Source organism: Mobula birostris, chromosome 18, assembly GCF_030028105.1.
Source record: "Mobula birostris isolate sMobBir1 chromosome 18, sMobBir1.hap1, whole genome shotgun sequence".
Taxonomy (NCBI): domain Eukaryota; kingdom Metazoa; phylum Chordata; class Chondrichthyes; order Myliobatiformes; family Myliobatidae; genus Mobula; species Mobula birostris.
In genome coordinates, this window is record NC_092387.1 from 36,966,298 (window position 1) to 36,989,080 (window position 22,783).

At 40.7% G+C, this 22,783-nt stretch overlaps 1 protein-coding gene across 2 annotated transcripts in view; it reads left to right on the plus strand.

Annotated features, from left to right (window-relative positions):
• The window catches only part of LOC140212057 (transmembrane protein 150A-like), a 78,555-nt gene that overhangs the window by 19,465 nt on the left and 36,307 nt on the right, over positions 1–22,783 (plus strand). For both annotated transcript variants that reach the window (XM_072282522.1, XM_072282523.1), the window contains 2 exons: positions 16,376–16,459; positions 21,578–21,645. In XM_072282522.1, the coding sequence (XP_072138623.1) occupies positions 16,376–16,459; positions 21,578–21,645 (152 nt within the window). The remainder of the gene's footprint in view (positions 1–16,375; positions 16,460–21,577; positions 21,646–22,783) is intronic.

A 22,783-nucleotide genomic window follows, 5' to 3' on the forward strand; every position in this document is an offset into this window, starting at 1 on the left:
TAGGGATCCCATTGACATTGATGAAGAGTCTCTTCAGGATTCTTTAGTGCCCAAAGAATGGTGTAAGATACTTTCAAAGGTAACTCTGATACTAAATCTATGGGACATTGTTGTCCCATAGCCCATCAGGAGGAGAATCCTTCCTGCAGAGCCATCAGAATTATAGACTGAGAGAGGGGTATATATATGTATGTATAGATATATAGATAGATTTTTTTTAAAGCCCTTAACTCCGAGTGGAGTCATCGGGATGCCGTCATGATGGCATTTTTTTAGCAGGCTTTCTTATTTTTACGAGGTTGAGTTGCTAGATCGATGCTCATGGCAGCACGGATGGGAAGTGTCTAAGGGAGCCAGCTAGATTCGAACTCAGGAGCCACCAGCCGGCTAGGTAGATAGATGTGATATAGATATATATTGCTGTCCATGAGCAGGCAGGTAAGGAGTAGTGAGAACTGTTAATGACTGGCTGTTCACTGATTGACTAGCTTGGGGAAGGGAGGAATTGTGTAGGTTAAGGTGATACCTGCCAATTAAAAAGGCAGAATGTAACAATTTCACCTTCACATACCTTGTTAGATTTTACGCATCTGTAAGCATTGTTCCATATCTCAGGGTATGTTAGTCTTGGAGGTGAACTAATTGTTATTGTAGACCAAGGGTGGTGAACTCTTTGAGAGTGTGTGCCCAAATTGGTGATAATATACTAAAAAGCTCTTTTGTGTGCCATGGTAACTCTGAGCAAAGATGATCATTGATTAATGTATTAGTAACAATAATATGGATGTTTTAAGGAAAAAGGATGAATCCTGTAGCTTATTAATGCATACTTATTGTTCTACCATTAATAAAAGTATAACAAAAACAGATTTAAATAAATGAATCATTTTAGAAAACATTTCTAAAATTGTTAATAATCTTTTAAAAAGACAATTGAAATGATGTGTTCTGGCAACAGTCTAGCTGGTGCCAAGCTGGCATGAGGAGTTTCTTATGAAAGTTTTTCACTGGTTTGGATTGTAGAAGAGAATTTGCTGCTTCATTTGGCAGTAAAGATAACTGTTATGTATTTTTTTATTATGAATGGGTTTAAAGAATTGAGGGGTGGCACTGCATGCTGTGTGTCTTGGGCACATGTGCCAGAAGTTTGCTGCCCTTGGCTAGGATCGTCTTCTTCATGCACCCTCACTCCACCAATTACAATCCTTCATCCCCTTCCTACCCACAACTCCAGCACATTCCCCTCATGAAAAGGATCCCTCTTCCTTGTTCTTTGAATCTGGAATTTGCTCTGTGCTTTGTTCTCTGTACCACTTTCAATACAATATCATTTTAATAAGTTGCAGCAGTGACATATGCACATGGTGTGGTTCACAATAAGGATTAATGGCCAAAGACTACAGCTGTAGGCCTACTGTAAACAACCATGTTAAATTGTATTGGATATTTTCATTAGGCCAGATCGATTTTCAGCATTTTGAGAATAAAAAATACCCGGGCTACTGCAGTCATTATGCTTTGACGTCATTTAAAACTAGCACAAGTCTATGAGAAATAATGTTTTACTGGTTGGGTTTCAAAACAAATAAATTTCTTTGACAGTGAATGTATGATGAGAAACTGAGAAGATTTAACTGGAAACTGTACCTCGCATATTAGAAGGATTAGTCTGGAATGCTGTTGAAAAAACTGGAGAGCTTTGCCTAGAGTATTGTGTGTAGTTCTGGTAACCATATTACTGGAAGGATGTGAAGGCTTTGGAGACAGTGGTTACATCAAATACTAAAGGACATTGATTTAAGGTGGGGGGGGGAGTTTAAAGGAGATTTGTGAGGCATGTGTTTTACACAGAGTGGTAGCTGCCTGGAACATGTTGCCAAGGAAGGTGGAAGAAGCATATATGATACAGACATTTTACAGACACATCAACAGGCAAGGAAAGGAGATATATAAACTATGTGCACACAGATGGGATGAGTGTAAATTGGCATCATGGTTGGTACAGACAACATGAGCCAAAAGGTGTGTTCCTGTGCTGTACTGATTTATGTTCTAGAGCAGTTATCCAGTGAAATGGCAGGATTCAGCTAGGATCTGTACGAAATGGAAGGATTTTGCATTTTCTTATCCACAGGAAATACTTATGTGATTTCTTTTGCTCAAATTAGATTGTCCAGATCCCACTCAGTTTTTGTTAATAAAACAGATGATATTGGAAATACTCAGCAGGTTAGGAGGCATCTGAGAAAAGAGGAACAGTTAATGTTCTAGTTCCCAGTTAGTTTTCAGTAGCAGAGATGGTGGGGGAGGGTTAGTTAGTGCACTGCTTTCAACCGTGAGTATCGCACTCAATGCTCACAAACTAGTTTTACCTTCACAGGAGAAATATGATCACGTCATTGAGCACCTTTATAAGACAGAAAGTTGCTCGAACAAGTTTACGTTGCAACACTAGACATATTACCTTTATTGTTTAGGATTGTTCAGCTGCAGGCAGGCTTGTTTGTTACTGAAGTTTCAAAGACAACAGTCATTTGGCCATGCAGCATGACCGCTTCAAAAATTTACTCAGAATACCAACCAGATTAGTTAATGTTAAATGAATGTTATGCATTTATTTTCTAAGGAGTGCAATGTCAGTGTTCTCCATCCAGCAAACAGCAATAGCATAAAGATTTCGCAAAAGTTTGGATGTCATTCATAGAGTTCCAATTATCAGAAAAAATTCAAAGTGAACAGAAGGTGTTGGAAATGTTAAATAAAAACAAAAATGTTGGAAAATACTCAATCCTGATCCTCTTTTTCTTGTTCACATATCTCCTCTCTGGATTGACCTTTCCAATACATATTACCCTCTCTTGATCATATACTCTCCTCTCATCACTATATTTCATCCACATTTATGTTCTTCTGCCTACAATCACTCTTACTTTTTTCTATTGCTTTCTCCAGGCAATCTTTCCATTTCCTAAATTATCTCTTCTTTTTCTCCAAGTTTTTCTTCGCCTGATTATCTCCGTCACACCGCAGTAATTATTCTTCATCTACCCAATGACTATTCCCCTTCAAGGCCTACCTGCAGGTTACTTCCAGTGACCCAGCAGCCCAAAAATCCAAAGCATCATTGCCCTAAACTGTATGTTGATGCCCGTGGCTTATCAGTGACATTGAATGAGGTCCTTTAAACAATAACGTTGGGTTGTGATGTTAACAATTGTATCCAGATTAGCAAGCTTTGTAAGGTGTTATCTGAGACTAAAATGTTCAGGTCTCAGCGCTGACAATATTGTAAATAAAATATGTATAACCTTGACAATTATTGAGTTGTTACTTGCCCAAAGTGTAGAAGTTTGTTCCTTCTGCACTTTGTAGAAGCGAGCCCTCTGTTCCTTACTCTGTAGAACTTGCCCGAACTGCTGAATATCCCAGTATTTTATGTTTTTTCTACAATGAGGATAAAGACAGGTGAAGTGAGTGAGCAAAATTTTGGCAAATGTGGGAAAATATGATATTGCCTATTTTGGTAATAAAATAATCTAACTGGTGAGATATTGCAGATATCTAAGATACAGAGGGGATCTGTATGTTCATGTTCATGCAGTGAAGCAAATGATCAAGAAACCTAATAGAATATTGTTGCTTGGGGTAGGGGAATACTTTACAAATGTAGGAGGTCTTGCTTCGGTTATCCTTGAGCTGGATGAACTCTGAACCATTCGAGAGGCTGAGGGATTGATTGACAGGGACATAGTTACACCCAAGGTGCAGGACACAGGTAACTGGATGACCGTGAGAAGGGGGAAAGGGGAGAGGCAGCCAGTATGGACTTTCTACACAACAACAGGTTGGGGGTTGGATACCATTGGGAGTTGGAGGTGGGGGTGGGGATGACCCAGTAGAGGAAAGCTACAGCAGTCGGGTCTCTGGCCCTGAGTCTGGCTCTGTGGCTCAACAGAGGAGGTGGGGTGGGGGGAGGACCGCAGTAGAGATAGGGGATTCCACAGTTAGGGAAGCAGACAGGAAATTCTGTTGACGTGAAAGAGACACACAGATGGTACGTTTCCTCCCAAGGGCCAGGGTCGGGTATGATTCAGAATGAGTTCACAGCATTCTAAAAATGGAGAGTAAGTAGCCAGAAATCATGGTATGTGTTGGGACAATGACACAGGTAGGAAAAGGGAAGAAACCCTGAAGAGAAAATATAGGGACTTGAGCAGAAAAGCGGGACCTTCAGGGTAGTAATGTCTGGACTGATATCTGTGCCACTTGTCAGTGAGGGTAAGAATAGAGTGATCTGGCAGATGAATGAGTGTTTGAGGAATTGGTGCAGGGGGCAAAGTTTTGGATTTCTGGATTTTTGGGATCTCTTCTGGAGAAGCTATGATTTGTACAAAAATTACAGGTTACACCTGAATTCGAGGCGGACCAATATCTTTGTAGGGAGGTTCGCTGGAGCTGTTTGGGAGGATTTAGACTCATTTAGCAGGGGGATGGGAACTTTATACTTTACTTTATATTTTATTGTCGCCAAACAATTGATACTAGAACGTACAATCATCACAGCGATATTTGATTCTGTGCTTTCCAAACTGGAGGGATAGGATGAAGGATAGGGATGTTGGTTTTGAAGTCAATGCAATGTGTAGTGAGACAATGAAGAAGTCATGATGATAGGGCAAAATTGTAGGCAGTGGGATGAGTTGAAGTGTAACATGCAGCAAAATTGAGAAAGGTTATGAATATAGGACTGAAAGTGTTATATGTGAATGCACGTAGAATACAGAATAAAGTAGATGATCTTGTAGTGCAGTTAGAGATTGGCAGGTATGACGTTGTAGGCATCACTGAGGCGTGGCTGAAAGAAGGCCATAGTTGAGAGCTTAACATCCAAGGATACACATTGTACTGAAAGCACAGGCAGGTAGGCAGAGGAGGTGGGATGGCTCTGTTGGTAAAAAATGAAATGAAATCCTTTGAAAGAGGTGACATAGTATCAGAAGATGTAGAATCCTAGTGGACAGAGTTAAGAAACTGCAAGGGTAAAAAAGATCTTGGATGGGATTTTTATCCAGGCCTCCAAATAGTAGCCAAGATGTGGGTGAAAATTACAACAGGAGACAGAAAAGGAATGCAGAAAGGACAATGTTATGATAGTCATAGGGTATTGCAATATGCAGGTAGATTGAGAAAATCAGGTTGGTGCTGGATTCCATAAGGAGGAACTTGTAAAATGCCTATGAAGTCACTTCTTAGAGCAGCTTATGCTTGGCCCCATAAGGGGAAAGGCATTTCTGGATTGGGTGTTGTGTAATAAATTAGATTTGAGTAAGGAGCTTAAGGTAAAGGAACCCTTAGGAGTCAGAGATCAATGATCGTTATATGATAGAATTCACCCTGCAGTTTGAGTGGGAGAAGCTGAAGTTAGATGTATCAGTGTTACTGTGGAGTAAAGGGAATAACAGATTCATAAGAGAGGAGCTACAGTTTCTGGGAGCAATTCGGAAGGTGCAGGATACATACAACCTAAAGAAAAGGATATAATCTTAAGGGACGATGTTACAACCATGGCTGACAAGGGAAGTCAAAGACAGCATAAAAGCAAAAAAGAGGGGATATAATACAGAAAAAATTTGTGGGAGGTTAGAGGTTTGGGAAACTTTTAAAAACCAAAAGAAGATAATTAAAAATTCATAAGGAGAAAAAAGATGAAGTATGATATAGCGAAAACTATCAAATATCAATTTTTGTTCTGATATCTAAAGAGTAAAAGAGAAGTGAGAATGGATATGATGCTGAAAAATGACACTGGGGAAGTAGTAATGGGGGACAAAGAAATGGCTCACAAACTTCACTGTGGAAAACACTAGCAGCAAACCAGAAATTTGAGACTATGAGGATGCAGAAGTGAGTGTAGTTGCTGTTACTAAGGAGAACGTTTCCTGGCAAGCTGAAAGGTCTAAAGGAAAATAAGTCACCTGGACCAGGTAGACTACACCCCAGTGTTCTGAAATAAGTAGCTGAAGAGATTGTAGAGACATTAGTAGTGCTATTTCAAGAATCACTAGATTTTGGAATGGTTCCAAAGAACTGGAAAATTGCAAATATCTTTAAGAAGAGACAGAAGCAGAAGAAAGGAAATTATAGGTCAGTTAGCCTGACTGCAATGGTTTGTAAGATGTCTATTACTAAGGTTGAGGTTTCGGGTACATGATAAAATAGGCCAATGCATAGAGTCAGCATGCACAGGGAAAACTTGCCTGACAAATCTGTTGAATTTCATTGAGGAAGTAATAAGCAAGGTAGACAAAGGAAAGTCAGTGGATGTTGTATTTGAATTTTCAGAAGGCCTTTGACAATACATCATACATGAGACTGCTTAGCAAGATAAGAATCCATGGGATTACGGGAAAGATACTAGCATGGAAAGAAGATCGGCTGACTGGCAGGAGACAAAGAATGGGAATAAATGGGCCTTTTCTGGTCGGCTGCTGAAGATTAGTGGTGTTTCACAGGGATCGATATTGGAACTGTTTCTTTTCATGTTATATGATTTGGACGATGTAATTCATGACTTTGTGGCCAGGTTTGTGGATAACATGAAGGTAGGTGGAGGGGCGGGTAGAGTTTAGGAAGTAGGCAGTTGGCAGAAGAACTTGGACAGATTGGGAGAATGGCTAAAGAAATGGCAGATGGAATATAGTGCGGGTATGTGTATAGTCATACACTTTGGTAGGAGTGGGTTCATTGTCCATTCAAATATCTGATAGTGGAGTGGAAGAAGCTGTCCCTGAAACACTGAGTGTGTATCTACACGCTCTTGTACCTCCTGTACCTCCTCCTTGATGGTAGCAATGAGAAGAGGGCATATTCTGGATGATGGATGTCCTTAATGATGCCGCCTTTTTGAGGCATTGACTTTTGGAGGTGTCTTCGATGCTGGGGAGGGTAGTGCCCATGATGAAGCTGCTGAGTTCACAACCTTCTGCAGCTTTTTCTGATCCTGTGCAGTGGCTTCTGCATAGCAGACGGTGATGCAACCAGTTAGAATGCTCTCCTCAGTACATCTGCAGAAACTTGTGAGAGTCTTTGATGACGTACCAAGTCTCCCCAGGACTCCTAATGAAGTATAGCCATTGTCATGCCTTCTTTGTAATTGCACCAAATATTGGGCTCAGGATAGACCTTCAGAGATGTTGACACCCAGGAACTTGAAACTGCTGATCTGTAGATGGTTGGAACAGGTTTTCAATGCCTTACCAAGTACATCATCAGTGCCCGATGTTTTGGGAGAGTTCACCTTCTTAAAAGATGTCGGCCTTCGAGACAAGATCACAGGGCCACCAGATGTTGCAGCAATTTGCACAGGTGTAGTTTTATTCTCCCTTTTGAAGTGTGGGTAAAAGACATTGAGCTTCTTGCTCATCTGGGAGTGAAGCATCACAGCCACTTGTGGCTTTGTAGGAAGTAATGCCGTGCAAACCTGCTAGAGTTGACGTACATCCGATTCCCTCTCTAATGTCATTCGGAACTGAATTTTCACTCTTAAAATAGCCCTCTGCAGGTTGTACCTGGATTTCTTGCATAGTTCTGGTTCACTGGTCTCAAGAATCAGATGTGCAAAGGGACTTGGGAGTCCTTGTGTAGGATTCCCTAAAGGTTAACTTGCAGGTTGAGTCTGTGGTAAGGAATGTTAGCATATATTTCAAGAGTAGAATATAAAAGCAAGGATGTAATACCAAGGCTTTAATAAGGCATTGGTCAGACCACATTTGGAGTATTGTGAGCAGTTTTGAGCTTCTTTTCTAATAAAAAATATTCCAGCATTGGAGAGAGTTCAGAAGAAGTTCACAAGAATTATTTTGGGAATGAAATGGTGAACATATGAGGTGCGTTTGATGGCTTTGGGCCTATATTCAATGGAGTTTACAGGAATGAGGGAGGATCTCATTGAACTTAACAAATATTGAAGGTTTAGATAGAGTGGGTGTAGAGAGAATGTTTCTTACTGCAGGGGAGTCTAGGACCAGAGGGCACAGCCTCTGAGTAGAGAGATGTCAATTTAGAACAGAGATGAAGAGGGTAGTGGATCAGTTGAATTGTTTGCCATAGGCTGCTGTGGCGGTCAAGTCATTGGGTATATTTAATGTAGAAGCTGAAGCATTCTTGATTAGTGAAGGCATCAAAGGTAACGGGAAGAAGGCAGGAGAATGGGGTTGAGACCGATAATGTATCAGCCATGATGGAATGGAACACTGTAAACTCATCTTCAACTAACCTATTATCACTATTTCTAAAGTATATTTCCACTGGATTATTTCTAAATTTTATCTTGGGGTTGGATCAATTTGTATAGGAGGGACAAGGGCAAGAAATAAGCTCCCATATGAAAGACTGAATATATTTTCACTTTCAAATTCTGTTTCCCTGTGAGGTTCTGTGTCATCCTTGAATCTTGCAGATAGCTCTGACTGGATAACCGTTGGGAATGGGAATCGGGATGTGCACGACGCTGGCAATTTGTGAAGTGATGGTGCAGGGTGGGATTGGAGGATACGGTGTCAAAATGTGATTCTGACATCAGGTTTGGGAAATACTTGGAGTTAGGAAGTCCCAAGGTTTTCTTGTAGAGTCCCAGAAGAATATCTGCACCTTCTTGCTCCCAATTTATAAAGATGAACTTTATTTGCACATATACATCAAAACATTGAAACAAACAGCAAAATCTGTGTCAATGACCTTAAGTGTGCTGGGGCCTCTGTCATTTGGGCTTCAGTTTAAATTATACTTTATCAGTTTAGGTAAATTACCACAATCATTTTATGAAGCCTTTATCTCTTTAATTCTTAAAAAGAATAAAGATCCTACTGATTGTGCATCATATAGACCGATATCTCTTTTGAATGTAGATTCAAAAATTTTTTCAAAAATTCTAGCAACTAGGTTAGAGAAGGTATTACCTCAAATTATATCTATGGATCAAACTGGATTTATTAAAAATTGTTATTCATCTTTTAATATTAGGAGGTTAATGAATATTGCTTATACCCCCTCACTTATTACCCCGGAATGTATTATCTCATTAGATGCTGAGAAAGCCTTTGACAGAGTCGAATGGCCTTATTTGTTTAATGTCCTTGAGAAATTCAATTTTAGTTTGACATTTGTATCTTGGATTAAATTGTTATACTACTCCCTGGTAGCCTCGGTTTGTACTAATAATCATAGATCTCCTTTTTTCGTCTTTTTCATGGTACTAGGCAAGGATGTCCTCTTAGTCCCTTACTTTTCAATATCGCCCTTGAACCTTTAGCAATTGCTATCCGTGACTCGCCCAACATTTTTGGTATTACCAGCGGAAACGAAACACATAAATTATCGCTATATGTAGACAATCTGTTGTTATACATCTCCAATCCGGAGAAGTCAAATCCTGCTACTCTAGATTTGTTGGCTCAATTTAGTAGTTTTTCTGGTTACAAATTGAATCTTAATAAGAGTGAATTATTCCCCCTAAATAAGCAGGTACCTATTTATGGATGTTTACCATTTAAATTGGTTACTGATTCATTTATATATTTAGTGATAACAATTATGAAAAAGTATAAAGATTTATTTAAAGCTAATTTCTTACCCTTAATTGATCAGATTAAACTTTTGTTTACTAAATGGTCACCAATCTCTTTGCCTTTGATTGATCGGATTAATGCTATTAAGATGATCATTTTGCCCAAATTTTTATATGTATTTCAATCGGTTCCAATTTTTATCCCAAAATCTTTTATCGATAACGTAGACTCAAAAATTTCTTCATATATATGACAGAACAAAAATCCTAGGTTAGGGAAAAGATATTTACAGAAACCTAAAAAGGAGGGGGGACTTGCCCTCCCGAATCTTAGATTTTATTATTGGGCAATTAATATTTGATATTTAAAATTTTGGCTACGAGATTTGGATGTATCTTTAAACCCACATTGGATAAATCTTGAATGTAATTCATTACAAGGGTTTTCCTTGGGTTCGGTTTTAGGAATTTCCCTTCCTTTTACTACTTGCAAACTGTATAAACAAATGAATAATCCAATAGTTAAGCATACTTTACGTATATGGTTTCAATTTAGATTTTTTGGGTTTAATCAATTTATTTTAGCAAGTCCTATTATATCTAATTTCCTTTTTCAACCCTCCACTATGGATCAAGCTTACTCTGATTGGAAAACCAAAGGTATAATTCGTTTTCGTGATTTATTTCTGGGTAATTGTTTCATATCTTTTGATCAACTTTCTAATAAATATAACTTACCCAGATCTCACTTTTTTAGATATCTACAGATTAGAAACTTCTTAATTACTGTTTCTCCTAATTTTCCACACCCATATCCAATGGACACTTCGGAAAAAATTTTAGATTTAAATCTTTCACAGAAAAATGTTGTAGCAATTATATATAATATAATTATGAATTTATGCCCTGATGTTTCCAATAAAATTAAAGCTGACTGGGAAAGAGAGGTTAAGATTATTATACCAATTGAAAAATGGGAAAAAATTCTTCAGTTGGTTAATTTATCCTCTATATGTGCTAAACATGTGTTGATACAGTTTAAAGTTGTGCACAGGGCTCATATGTTCAAAGATAAACTATCTCGTTATTATTATATTAATCCAATATGTGATAGATGTCATTGCGAGATAGCTTCTTTAACTCACATGTTTTTGTCATGTCCTTTGTTGGAAAAATATTGGAAAGATATTTTTGACATTATTTCCACAGTTTTGAATATAGACTTACAACCCCATCCAATTACTGCTATTTTTGGATTACCAATGATAGATTCAAATTTTTTAACCTCTTCAGCACGTAGAATGATTGCATTTCTTACTCTAATGACTAGAAGATCCATTTTGCCGAATTGGAAAGAGATTAACCCTCCTACTGTATTTCATTGGTTTTCACAAACTATGGTATGTTTGAATTTGGAAAAAATTAGAAGTGCGGTTTATGACCCTTCTATTAGATTTGAAAAAACTTGGAGGCCATTCATTCAGCATTTTCATCTGATGTAATTTGACTATTTCCAAACTTGTTTTATTTCTCTGTACTGTTGGTTGAGCGGAATGGAGTCGTCGACACTAAGGTTTTCTTTTTTCCCATTTTCAAGTTGTTAGTATTGCCCAAGTCTTTTAGTTTAGTTTACTAATTCTGTTTAGTTTAGTTTTTTTTGGGATGGGGTTTGTTTTCTTTTCTATTTTTTTTTCTTTTTCATGATTTTTCTTCAGTTTTTTTTGCTTTGTATTACTCATTGTTATTTTACACGTTTGGGAGTTTCGTCAATTTATACTATATGTTTTTACAATTACTCATTTTAACTGTAACAATGTATCTCCTACTACTTGTATTTTTGTCTTGTTATGTTTTCATTTTATGAAATTAATAAAAAGATTGAAAAAGAAAGAAAGTAAATTATACTTTATGAGAGTACCCTGGAAACTCAATCTTTTCATACAGCATGTAAGCGACTATTAAGTGAAGCATTTATATTGCACAAAAATATTGGTGCTGTTTTCATGAGGTTCGTATGCCGCAACATGCGTGATGTAAATTCCAGGGAATGTGTATTTAGCCTGTAAACAACGAAATTCAATCATACAATATGTATCTGATTAAGATCTTTTTAGGCATTCCCCGAAATCCAGAATGGAATGTTTCCAGCCTAGTTCTGAGAACTCTGTGTTGACTGATAAGGTCAGCGTGGGATCCAGATGCTTCAGTGAAGCAGGAAATGCTTGAGGGGGTGGGCGGTGAGTAATTTGTGAGCTAGTGGGGCCCTCCCGGTCTCTGTTCTGGGTTTCCATGTGCCCCCAATGCCTGGAATCAAGGTTCTCTGCACCAACCTTAATGTTTCTACACCTTGAGTGGACATGCCAAAGAGTTCCAGTAGTCAGTAGGGATGCTGCAGTTTTTCAAGAGAGCCGTGAGAACTTTCTTAAAAGAAATCAAAGGCTATGGGCTTAACAGAAAGGTAGAAGATTAGCCATGGTCTCATTGACTGGAGCAGCAAGCGCAAAAAGGCCAAACTCCTGCATCTTTCTTTTATGTTGTTATGATTATTTTCCTCTATTCTCCTCATACTCTTGTGCTATGACATAGTTCAGTACAGAGGATTTTAGAGTTCTGCTGCAGGGCATGTTCATGCCATAGTCTTCCCAAAAATCACTAAGCGATAAGTGAGCGCGGGCATTCAGCATAGTTTGCGCACCAAAGTTCCCATGGAGACATTAGACTGTGTAGATGGAGAAGGAGCTTAAAAGAAGTGAGTGGGGGAAGTCAGCTCATTTTGCGTGCCATAGTTACTGAGGAGCCATTGGACTATGTAGAGGGAGAAAGAGCTTAAAAGAAGCTAGCTGGAGCAGTTAGCTTATTTTGCGTGCTGCAGTTCCTGAGGAGACACTGGATTACATAGAGGGAGATTGAGTTTAACAGAAATAAGCTGCGTCAGTCGGCGCATTTGCGCCGTAATTTCTGAGGAGACATTGGATTGTGTAGAATCAGAGACAGTTTTGAAGAAGTGAACAGGGGCAGTTGGCACATTGTGCCATAGTTCCTGAGGAGACTTTGAATTGTACACAATTAGGCACTTGGCAAGGTCTGATAAAAAGAAGTTAGACTCACGTGGAGCGGCCATTATGTGAGTGGGCAAGTGTTAAGAGTGGGAATTGAGGCTTTGGCTCATCAAGGCTTCAGCAAGGAGAGGTGTCGGCTGTAGGTAGAATATTTTTCATTATTTATTCTTTCTGTCTTCTTTTGCACATTTAGAGCTGTGGGGATGCCAGGCAGGATAGTGGAATACTCCTCTTGTGGGATGTGGGAAGGCAGGGAGACCTCCAGAGAACCCCTGATGACCATACCTACAAGAAATGCATTCAGCTGCAGCTTCTAACAGTAAGAAGTTGGAGCTGAAAATGGACGAATCTGGATCATTCAGGAGTTAAGGGGTTGATGGACAGGACATACAAGGAGATAGTTACACTCAAGGTGCAGGACACAGGTAACTGGGCGTCCGTCAAGAGGGGAAAAGGGGATAGGCAGTCAATGCAGGGTGCTCTGTAGCCAATCCCCTCAACAATAGATGTACTTTGGATACTGCTTTGATGGGGATGGGGGTGGGGGATGCCCTAGCAGAGAACAGCCACAGCAGTCAGGTCTCTTGCACTGAGTCTAGCTCTGTGGCTCAGAAGGGAAGGGTGGGGGGAAGAAAAGGCAAGCTGTAGTGTCAGGGGATTCGTTGGTTCGGGGAACAGAAAGGAAGGTCTGTGGATGAGAAAGAGATTCCCAGATTGTATGTTGCCTCCCGGGTGCCAGGGTCAGAGGATCAAGTCCACAGCATTTTTAAATGGGCGGGTGAGTAGCCGGTCGTACCAATGACTTGGGTAGGAGGGGTGATGAGGTCCCGTAAGGTGAGCTCAGGGAGTTAGGTGCTAAGTTAAAGGACAGGACCTCTAGGGTTGCGATCTCAGGATTGCTACCCATGCTACGTGCTAGTGAGGCCAGAAATAGGAAGATTCTGCAGTTTATGTGGCTAAGGAGATGGTGCAGGAGGAAAGTCTTCAGATTTTTGGATCATTGGGCTCTCTTTCAGAGAAGGTGAGACCTGTACAGAAGGGACAGTTTGCACCTGAAGCGGACGAGGACTAATATCCTAGTGGGAAGGTTTGTTGGTGCTGCACGGGGGCTGGGCGGGGTGGGGGGGAGGTAGAGGAGGGTTCAACTAGAGCTGCAGGCGGATGGGAACCAGACTGTCAGATCACACTTTGCATGTAGTGATCATAATGCCTTTAGTTTCAAGGTAATTATGGAAAAGGATAGGTCTGGTATTTGGGTTGGGATTTTAAATTGGAGAAAGACCAACTTTGATGGTATCAGAAACGATCAGGCAAGTGTGGATTGGGACAAGCTGTTTTCTGGCAAAGTTGTACTTGGTAAGTGGGAAGCCTTCAAAAGTGAAATTTTGAGAGTACAGTTTGTATGTTCCTTTCAGAATAAAAGGCAAGGATATCAGTTTTAGGGAGCTTTGGTTTTCAAAAGATCTTGAGGCCCTGGTTAAGAAAAAGAAGGAGGTGCATAGCAGGTATATGAAGGTAGGAACAAATGAGGTACTTAGGGGTATAAGAAATACAAGTCCAGCTCCTGGCCTTTATGTGTGGCTTAGCTACTAAGCCTGGTGGAACTGTTTCTACTGACAGGAGAAGGGGCAAGGGTGGGTTACCGGTGCCTTAAAATCAGCCACTTCAGGCAGATAGGGCTCATCAGCTGTGGTTGGCTGTGGAGAAGGAAAACTCTGAACTCAAACCTCCGCTGCCTTGTGACTATACCCATTCATGGGGAAGGCTTCGGGGTTAAACACCGAGGAAAAACCCCAGAGCTGGAGTTCTTCATACAGTTCTATGTTAAGTTCAACACTGAATGGCAACAGATGCCACCTGTGCCAAGCTGTATTGGTCTCTGCCATTCCTCTGGATTCATCAGCTGCTTGGGCAATATTTTCTCTCCATATTGTACTGTCCTGGATTGTGTATCAGCTAGGACCCAACCTCCGACCAGTGGAGGGCCTCAGTATTCAGCCTGTCCTTTAAGACCATGATTCAGGTGTTCTCTATGGAGAAGTGATCTATATGAGATAGGGTATCAATTAGAATTTAATTAATATTGACATATTTGTGTTCCTTATTATTCAAATTAGGAAAAAAGCCAAGATTTCCTAAAATTAGTATGCATGCATTCTGAACTATTTAAGATTCTGTAAAATGTTCATCTTTTTCATTGCCACATTATTTCTCTTAAACCATAAAACCACGACGTAGGAGCAGAATTCAGCCATTCAGCCCATCGAGTCTGCTCTGGCATTCTGTCATGGCTGATAATAGCTCTTAAAGGAAGACATCTGGAATGAAGATGAATGAAAATATAACTGAAGTTAAAATGCTTCCTGGTTTAACTTTTGTGTCAATACTTGATCTAGAATCTTAAAATTTTGCTTTTATGAGAGCAGAGTATTAGTTTTAGAGTCAGAGAGTTATATACCACAGAAGCAGGTACTTTGGCGCAACTCTGTACCGACCAAGTTGCCTAATTGATCGAGTCCTATTTGCCTGTATTGGCCTATATCCTTCTAAGTCTTTCCTACCTATGAAATTTTCCAGGTGTCTTGCATATCCCATAATCTTACCCACCTCTACAACTCATTCCATATACTCACCACTCACTATTTGAAAAAGTTGGTCCTCAGGTCCCCTTTAAATCGTCCCCGTCTCACTTTAAGATTTTGGCTATTCAGCCAATCTAAAGAGATTATCTTTATTAGACTTATTCTTTTATTTGTAACTTGTGCATTGAAACGTCAAAATATACGGTGAAATGCGTTACTTGCGTCAGGAGCCCGCAAGTGTCACCGCAGTTCTGGTACCAACGTAACATGCCCATAACTTATCAACCCTAACTCGTGCATCTTTGGAATGTGGGAGGAAACTGGAGCTTGGGAGGAAAACTACGCAGTCACAGGGAGAACTTATGGCCAGCGGCAGGAACTGAACCCGATCTTACAGCTGTAGCTGTAAACCATTGCACTAACCTCTATCCTATCAACCCCAACTGACTCCAATGTCTGTCATTCCCTCCCCCTTCCTCATCTTGTTCCACTTATCACCTACCCACCTGTATCCTCTCACATACCTTTACACACTGAAAGTGATTAGCTCAGTGTATAGAAGTGAGGTGGTAGATGAGACAGGGGCAGCAGGCTGAGGGTGGCAGACACCAACAGAATCAACAAACTCATTCGTAAGGCCAGTGATGTTGTGGGGATGGAACTGGACTCTCTGACGGTGGTGTCTGAAAAAAGTTGCATGCCATCTTGGTCAATGTCTCCCATCCACTACATAATGTACTGGGTGGGCACAGGAGTACATTCAGCCAGAGACTCATTCCACCGAGATGCAGCACTGAGCGTCATAGGAAGTCATTCCTGCCTGTGGCCATCAAACTTTACAACTCCTCCCTTGGAGGGTCAGACATCCTGAGCCAATAGGCTGGCCCTGGACTTATTTCATAATTTACTGGCATAATTTACATATTACTATTTAACTATTTATGGTTCTATTACTATTTATTATTTATGGAGCAACTGTAACGAAAACCAATTTCCCCCGGGATTAATAAAGTATGACTATGACTATAGATGGATCAAGGTGGAGGTGGGGGGGGGGGTAGATGACAAGCATTGGATGCCTGAGAAGGTGAAAAAAAAAGTATTTTCTTTCCGTGTGGTGGTGAAATAGAAATGATTTTCTTATTAATATATTTTGATTCACCCTATAGGACCTACAATGACTCATGTGATGAGAAATTCGACCAAGGTGAACCTAAAAACTGTTGTACATTAGATGACATCCCATTGGTCAGGTAAGGTAGCACCCAATGCTACTCTCTAAAGATAATATTAATAAAAACATTAGTTCATACAGAGTAGGAGGAGACAATCCATTTTGCCAGTGCTGGCACTTTGATTGAATGACACAAGTATTCCCATTCTGCTTCTCTTTCGCCAAATTGCAGTAAATTTCTTCTTTGTAGCTATTCTTTCAGAAAAAGAAACGTTGTTTTGACACAATCCTGCCTAGGTTAAACACAGACGAGAAAACTATCTGATTAACACCTACTTGTTTGGAACAAGTACCAAAGGCACTGACTGTTTTCTGTGGGGTGGACATGAGGAGTGGGTTGTTGGTACCAATACTGACTAATCAGTCCAGGTTCCGAAGGACAATTTCAGCAGGTGGTGAGCAACATGAGAAATAAATTGGCGACCCCATCTTATCAATCTGCTCATGATATCATTAGTAGGAAACGCCGTCCCCCTGGAGACAAAGTCCCATCTTCATGACAAGAACATGCATCATGCTGTGTGGCACTGACGTTGTGCTGAACGGGGGGAGAAGTAGGACAGGTCTGGCAGCTCAAGACTGTGTTCTGTGAATCATCAGTAGCAACAGAAATATAATTCATTGCAATTTGCAACCTCAGAGCTGGGAACATACTTTACTCCAGATTATAATCAGTTCAGGGGGTGATAAGGAGCAGCACCCAGCATACGGAAAATGAGCTACCAACCCAGTGAGGGTGCAGCACAGCAGTCAATTCACAATCAGGTTTATGATCACTGGCACTTGTTGTGAAATTTATTGTTTTGAGCCAATACGGTGCCAGACATAAAAAGAGGAATCATGAGGTAGTGTTCAGAAATCTGATGATGACAGAGGACAAGAAGCTGTTTGTGAACTTTGAGTCTGGGTCTTCAGTGCTCCTGTACCTCCTCACTGACAGTCATAATGAGAAGGAGCATATCCCAGATTGTAAGTGTCTTTACTGATGAATGCTGCCTTCTTGAGGTACCACCTTTTGAAGATGTCCTTAACCTTTGAAACTGGAGGGCTGTCTCGTGAAGGAGGTGGCTGAGTCTACAGCTCTCTGCCGCCTCTTGCACTGGGGACTCCAGTCTAGATGGTGATGCAACCAGTCAGAATACTCTCCACTGTACATCTGGAGAAATCTACAAGTCTCTTCGGTGGGACAACAAACTCCTAATGAAGTATAATCACTGGTATGCCTTTTTTCATGATTGCATCAAAGTACTGGTCCCAGGATAGATCATGCTGAATAGCAAAAGCAGCAAGTAACAAAGCCAGGTAATCTCACAACAAACAAATTAGTTCAAAGATCTGCTGCCCTACCATATCTAATAATAATAAAAAACAGCAGTGGCCGACTAAACATCTATTGGAAGTAGGTAGACCCAAGATCAAGTCCATCCTCAACTTCAGCGAATAACTCACATCCTGCCATCCCTTTCCAACAGGCATAGGTTAGGAGTGTAATAGAGGACTCTCCATTTACCTGAATGAGTGCAACTTCAACAACTGAAGATCATGTTCAACTACGATCCAAGTGGATAATCTATCTCGGCTACCACATGAGATCTCCTCCAGTCAATTTAATTCAGTTTGTATGCCTATAATCTATACATTGTATTTCTTCAGTCCATACATTGACAGAACAAAAGCTTGGAGGCAGTCAAAATCCTACCTCTAATACTTGAGACTTCAAAGTTCAAAGTAAATTTATCAACAAAGTACATATATGTCACCATATACAACCCTGAGATTCATCTTCTTTCAGGTGTTCATAGTAAATACAAAGCACACAATAGAATCAATGAAAGACCACACCCAACAGAACGGACAAACAACCAATGTGCAAATGACAGCAAACTGTACAAGTACAAAAAGAAGTAATAATCATAATAATAATGATAAATAAATAAGCAATAAATATGGAGAACATGAGATGAAGAGTCTTTGAAAGTGAAACTGAGTGAAGTCATCCCCTCTGGTTCAAGGGCCTGATGGCGGAGGGGTAATAGCTGTTCTTGAACCTGGTGGTGTGGGTCCTGTACCTTCTTCCAGATGGCAGCAGCAAGAGTCTGGCCTGGATAGTGAGGGTCTTTGGTGATGGATTCTGCTTTCCTGTGACAACACTCTGTGCAGATATGCTCAATGATGAGGAGGGCTTTATCCGTGATGGGACTGGGCTGTATCCACTACTTTTTGTAGGCTTTTCCATTCAGGGGCATTTGTGTTTCTATATCAGGTCATGATGCAACCAGTCAATGTACTCTCCACCACACATCTGTAGAAGTTCGTCTGACTTTTAGATGACATACCAAATCTTCTCAAACTTCTAAGAAAGTAGAGGCACTGCTGTGCTTTCCTCATAATTGCCCATATGTACTGTGCCCATGGCAGATCCTCTGAAATGATAACACTGAAGAATTCAAAGTTGCTGACTCTCTCCACCTCAGATCCGCCTACGAGGACTGGCTCAAGGACCTCCAGTTTCCTCCTCCTGAAGTCAATAAACAGGTCCTTTGTCTCGCTGACATTGAGCGAGAGGTTGTTGTTGTGGCATCACTCAGACAGTTCTTCAATCTCCTCCTGCATGCTGACTTGTCATCACCTTTGATTCAGACAACAACAGTAGTGTCATCAGCAGACTTAAATATGGATTGGGGCTGTGCTTATCCTCAGAGTTATAAGTATAAAGTTTGTAGAGCAAGTATAAAGTGTGTAGCCTTGTAGTACATCTGTGCCGATACAGGTTGTTTTTGCCAATCCAAACTGACTGGGGTCTGCAAGTGAGGAAATCAAAGATAAAGTTGCACAAGGAGGTATTGAAGCCAAGGACTTATTGATTAGTTTTGAGGGGATGATAGTATTGAATGCCAAGCTGTCGTCAATGAAGAGCATCCTATGTAAGCATCTTCCAGATGTTGCAGGATTGAGTGAAGAGCCAACTAAATGGCGTCTGCTTTTGACCTGCTGTGACGGAGGGCAAATTGGAGTGGATCCAAGTCATTTCTGAGGCAGGAATTGATATGTTTCATCATCAACCTATCAAAACTCTTCATCACTGTGGATATAAGTGTCACTGAACGAAAGTTATTGAGACAGGTTACCATATTCTTCTTAGGCACCGATATCATTAAGGCCTACTTGAAGCAGGCGGCTCTCTCAGACTGCCGATGAGGGGGGTTAAAGCTTTCAGTGAACCCTCAAGCCGGTTGATCAGCCTAGGTCTTTAGTACTCGGCCTGGTTCCCCCGTCTGGGCTGGATGCTTTCCATGGTTTCACCACAGGATTATCAGGGGGTTGTGGGTGTTCCTGAAGGTTCCTCCATTTTCTGACGGTCAAAGCTAGCATAGAAGGCCTTGAGCTCATCTGGGAACGAGGCCCTGTTGTCACCTATGTTGCTTGCTTTCACTTTGTAGGAGGTGATAGTACTCAAGCGCTGCCACAGCTGTCGAGCATCCTTTAGTGATTCAAGATTGGTCTGGAATTGTCACATCGCACTTGAGATGAATTTCTGGAGATTGTACCTGGACCTCTTGTATTTTACTTGGTCACCAGACCTGAATGCCACTGATTGGCTCTCAACAGATTGTGGATCTCATGGTTCATCCAGGACTTCTGGTTGAGGAAGACTGAATGATTTTATGGGAGCACACTTGCCTACAACCATTTTTATATAGACTTTCAGTCTACAGTAGAACTAGCCAAGTCTCCAGTGCAGTTACAACATGGGCATTTATCTTGTTCTGTCCACAGTATGCGGGTTAAAATGCATTCCAGCTAATTAGGGACCAATCATTGCATTCTCAATCATCAACAAAATAATAAAGGTGTTTTTGATAGTGTAATAAACTGGCATGCTCTTGCTTCTAATTTACTCGCTGGCATACAATGTGGATTTGACAAGGCTCATTTGCTCTTCACCACATCCTTAGTTTAAACATAGACCCAGGACCCGAATTCCAAAGTGGGTTGAGAGTGACAGCCAATAACATCATGATTGTGTTTTATCAGCTGTGACCTCAAAGTTCAGAACAAAGTCAATGGGAATCAAGAGTGGAAGACTGTAAATGTTGTAGTCATACCTTGCACTAATGAAGAAATTGGGGTTTCTGGAGATTAACTGAGTTCACCCCGTGAATCAACGGGCAATTATCCCAGTTCACATTTAACTCTTTGCTTGAATTGGATTACAATTGTGCCACTGGAGCAGAGAGGCTGAGCTCTAAACCATCACTGACTTGTTCACTGAAGCACGTGAGAGTGTGGGCATTAACTGAGCACCACCAAAGCAAGCTCCGCTAAGAACCCTTCCAATGCTCTCCAACGGTAAAGATTTATGACAAGACCCCAGAATACGGGATCCATTTCACATAACAAGTTATTCATGACAGATGCTGCTATTAAAAATTTTGATGAAGCAGTTTTGTAATTAAATCTTATTTAAAAAAGAGTTTTATTTACATATGAGACACCAGGATGTGATAAAAATAAGTAATAATGCTTGATACTGAAGAATGGGTCCTGTGTGATGTGTCGCGATATAGATTTTAAATATCTAACTGCATTCACAAAATTTACTGAGGCAGAACTTAATAGTTTGGAAATTTTGTTCCCACATTTCTTAATAATATAGGAAATTGAGGTATTTGCATTGCCTGTCCAGTGGGTAAACATATTATTTGGGATGTGTCTTTGAAACTGTCAATAACAGTGCCTATGAGGCTGGAAATATGACTCCACTCCAGCTGATGAGACCAATGCCACAATCTGTGAATGGCAAGATGACCGGACGCCATCAAGAATTTGGTGATTGATGAGGCTTTACTGAGTGACTCACTGCGGTATACATTACGGTTGTTACTGCCAGATAAAAAGCTGCTGATTGGAAGCTGAGACATTCAGTAATACCAGACGATTCCAACTGTAGTGCCAAGGACTTGTAATTGAAAAATAAGCTGCACTTCTAGCCAGGCTGTGACTTTAGCATCTTTCTGAAAATGCACAAAATTCCTCGTGATTTTTTGCCTTGAGCAGTTCAGTTAAAAGTTCATGTGGCTGCTTTTACATGCACAATGTTCAGAACCTTTTCTCCCTCCTTCCTCTCCCCCTACAGTAAGTGTGGTACCCTCCCTCCCGAGAGCTGTCTCTTCAGTTTGATCTGCAACACTGGTGCTTTTATGGGTAAGTCCTGCACTAAAACACAGTGGAAGGAGGGTGAGTGACTGCAATTTGCTCAACTTATTTTCCATGTGAAAATGATGCTCATTAGCTCATTGATTAGAATCAGATTTATAACCACTGCCATTCGCTGTGAATTTTGTGCTTTTGCAGCAGTACATGCAAAGCATAAAACATTACTATGTTACAATAATAAATATATATAAGTATGTATGTATGTATTAAATAATAGTACAACATGGGAGCAAAATAGTGAGGTAGACTTCATTGTTCATGGGTTCATGGACCATTCAGAAATCTCACGGCAAAGTGGAAGAAGCTGTTCCTGAAACATTGAGTATGCATCTTCAGGCTCCTACACTTCCTCCCTGATGATAGTAATGAGAAGGGTGCATGTCCTGGATGGTGATGATAATGGATGTTGTCTTCCAGTGGCTTTTGAGGATGTTCCCAATAGTAGGGAGGCTAGTGCCAGTGAGATTGAGATATCCACCCACTGTTTCTGATGTCTGAAGGGGTGTTACAGTAAATGCAGCTGTTGCAGGGCTCCAGTGACCCACTCCGTCCCTGAACCCCAGTGCGGTATGCATATTTTCTCCATAATGCTCCTATTTCCTGCCATATCCCACATGGCCATGTCTCCAGGTTACAATGGCTCTCCTAGTCTCTCCCTCCCCTGCAGTGGTGCCATGAACTTGGCTCCTGCTAATTTCCTCTGGGAGACCAATCCCCCACAGCAGCATTCAGAGTGGTATATCTGTTTGCGAGGGAGATAGCTGCAGAGAATTCCTACACTACCTGCACGAACCTGCTGCATTGCCTAATGGGTCACCCATGGTTCATTAATCCTTCATTATTGCGCAGTATCCAGACCGGAATTTCTCAACATACTGTTCCAAAAGGCACGTGCACTCTAGAATGCCTTGCATCTGCATCAGAATTGCTAATCTGGTTTGCCCTGTTTTCATGTTGATTCAAGTCACTCATAATTAGAGTTGTATCCGTCTTGCATATGTCTCAAATCTCATGTGCAATACCATTCCAGACATAACCACTATTGTTTGGGAGTCTTTATAAAATCCCCATTACCTCTCCTAGTCTGCCCATTGGTGCTCCTTATCTCCACCCATATAGATTTCAA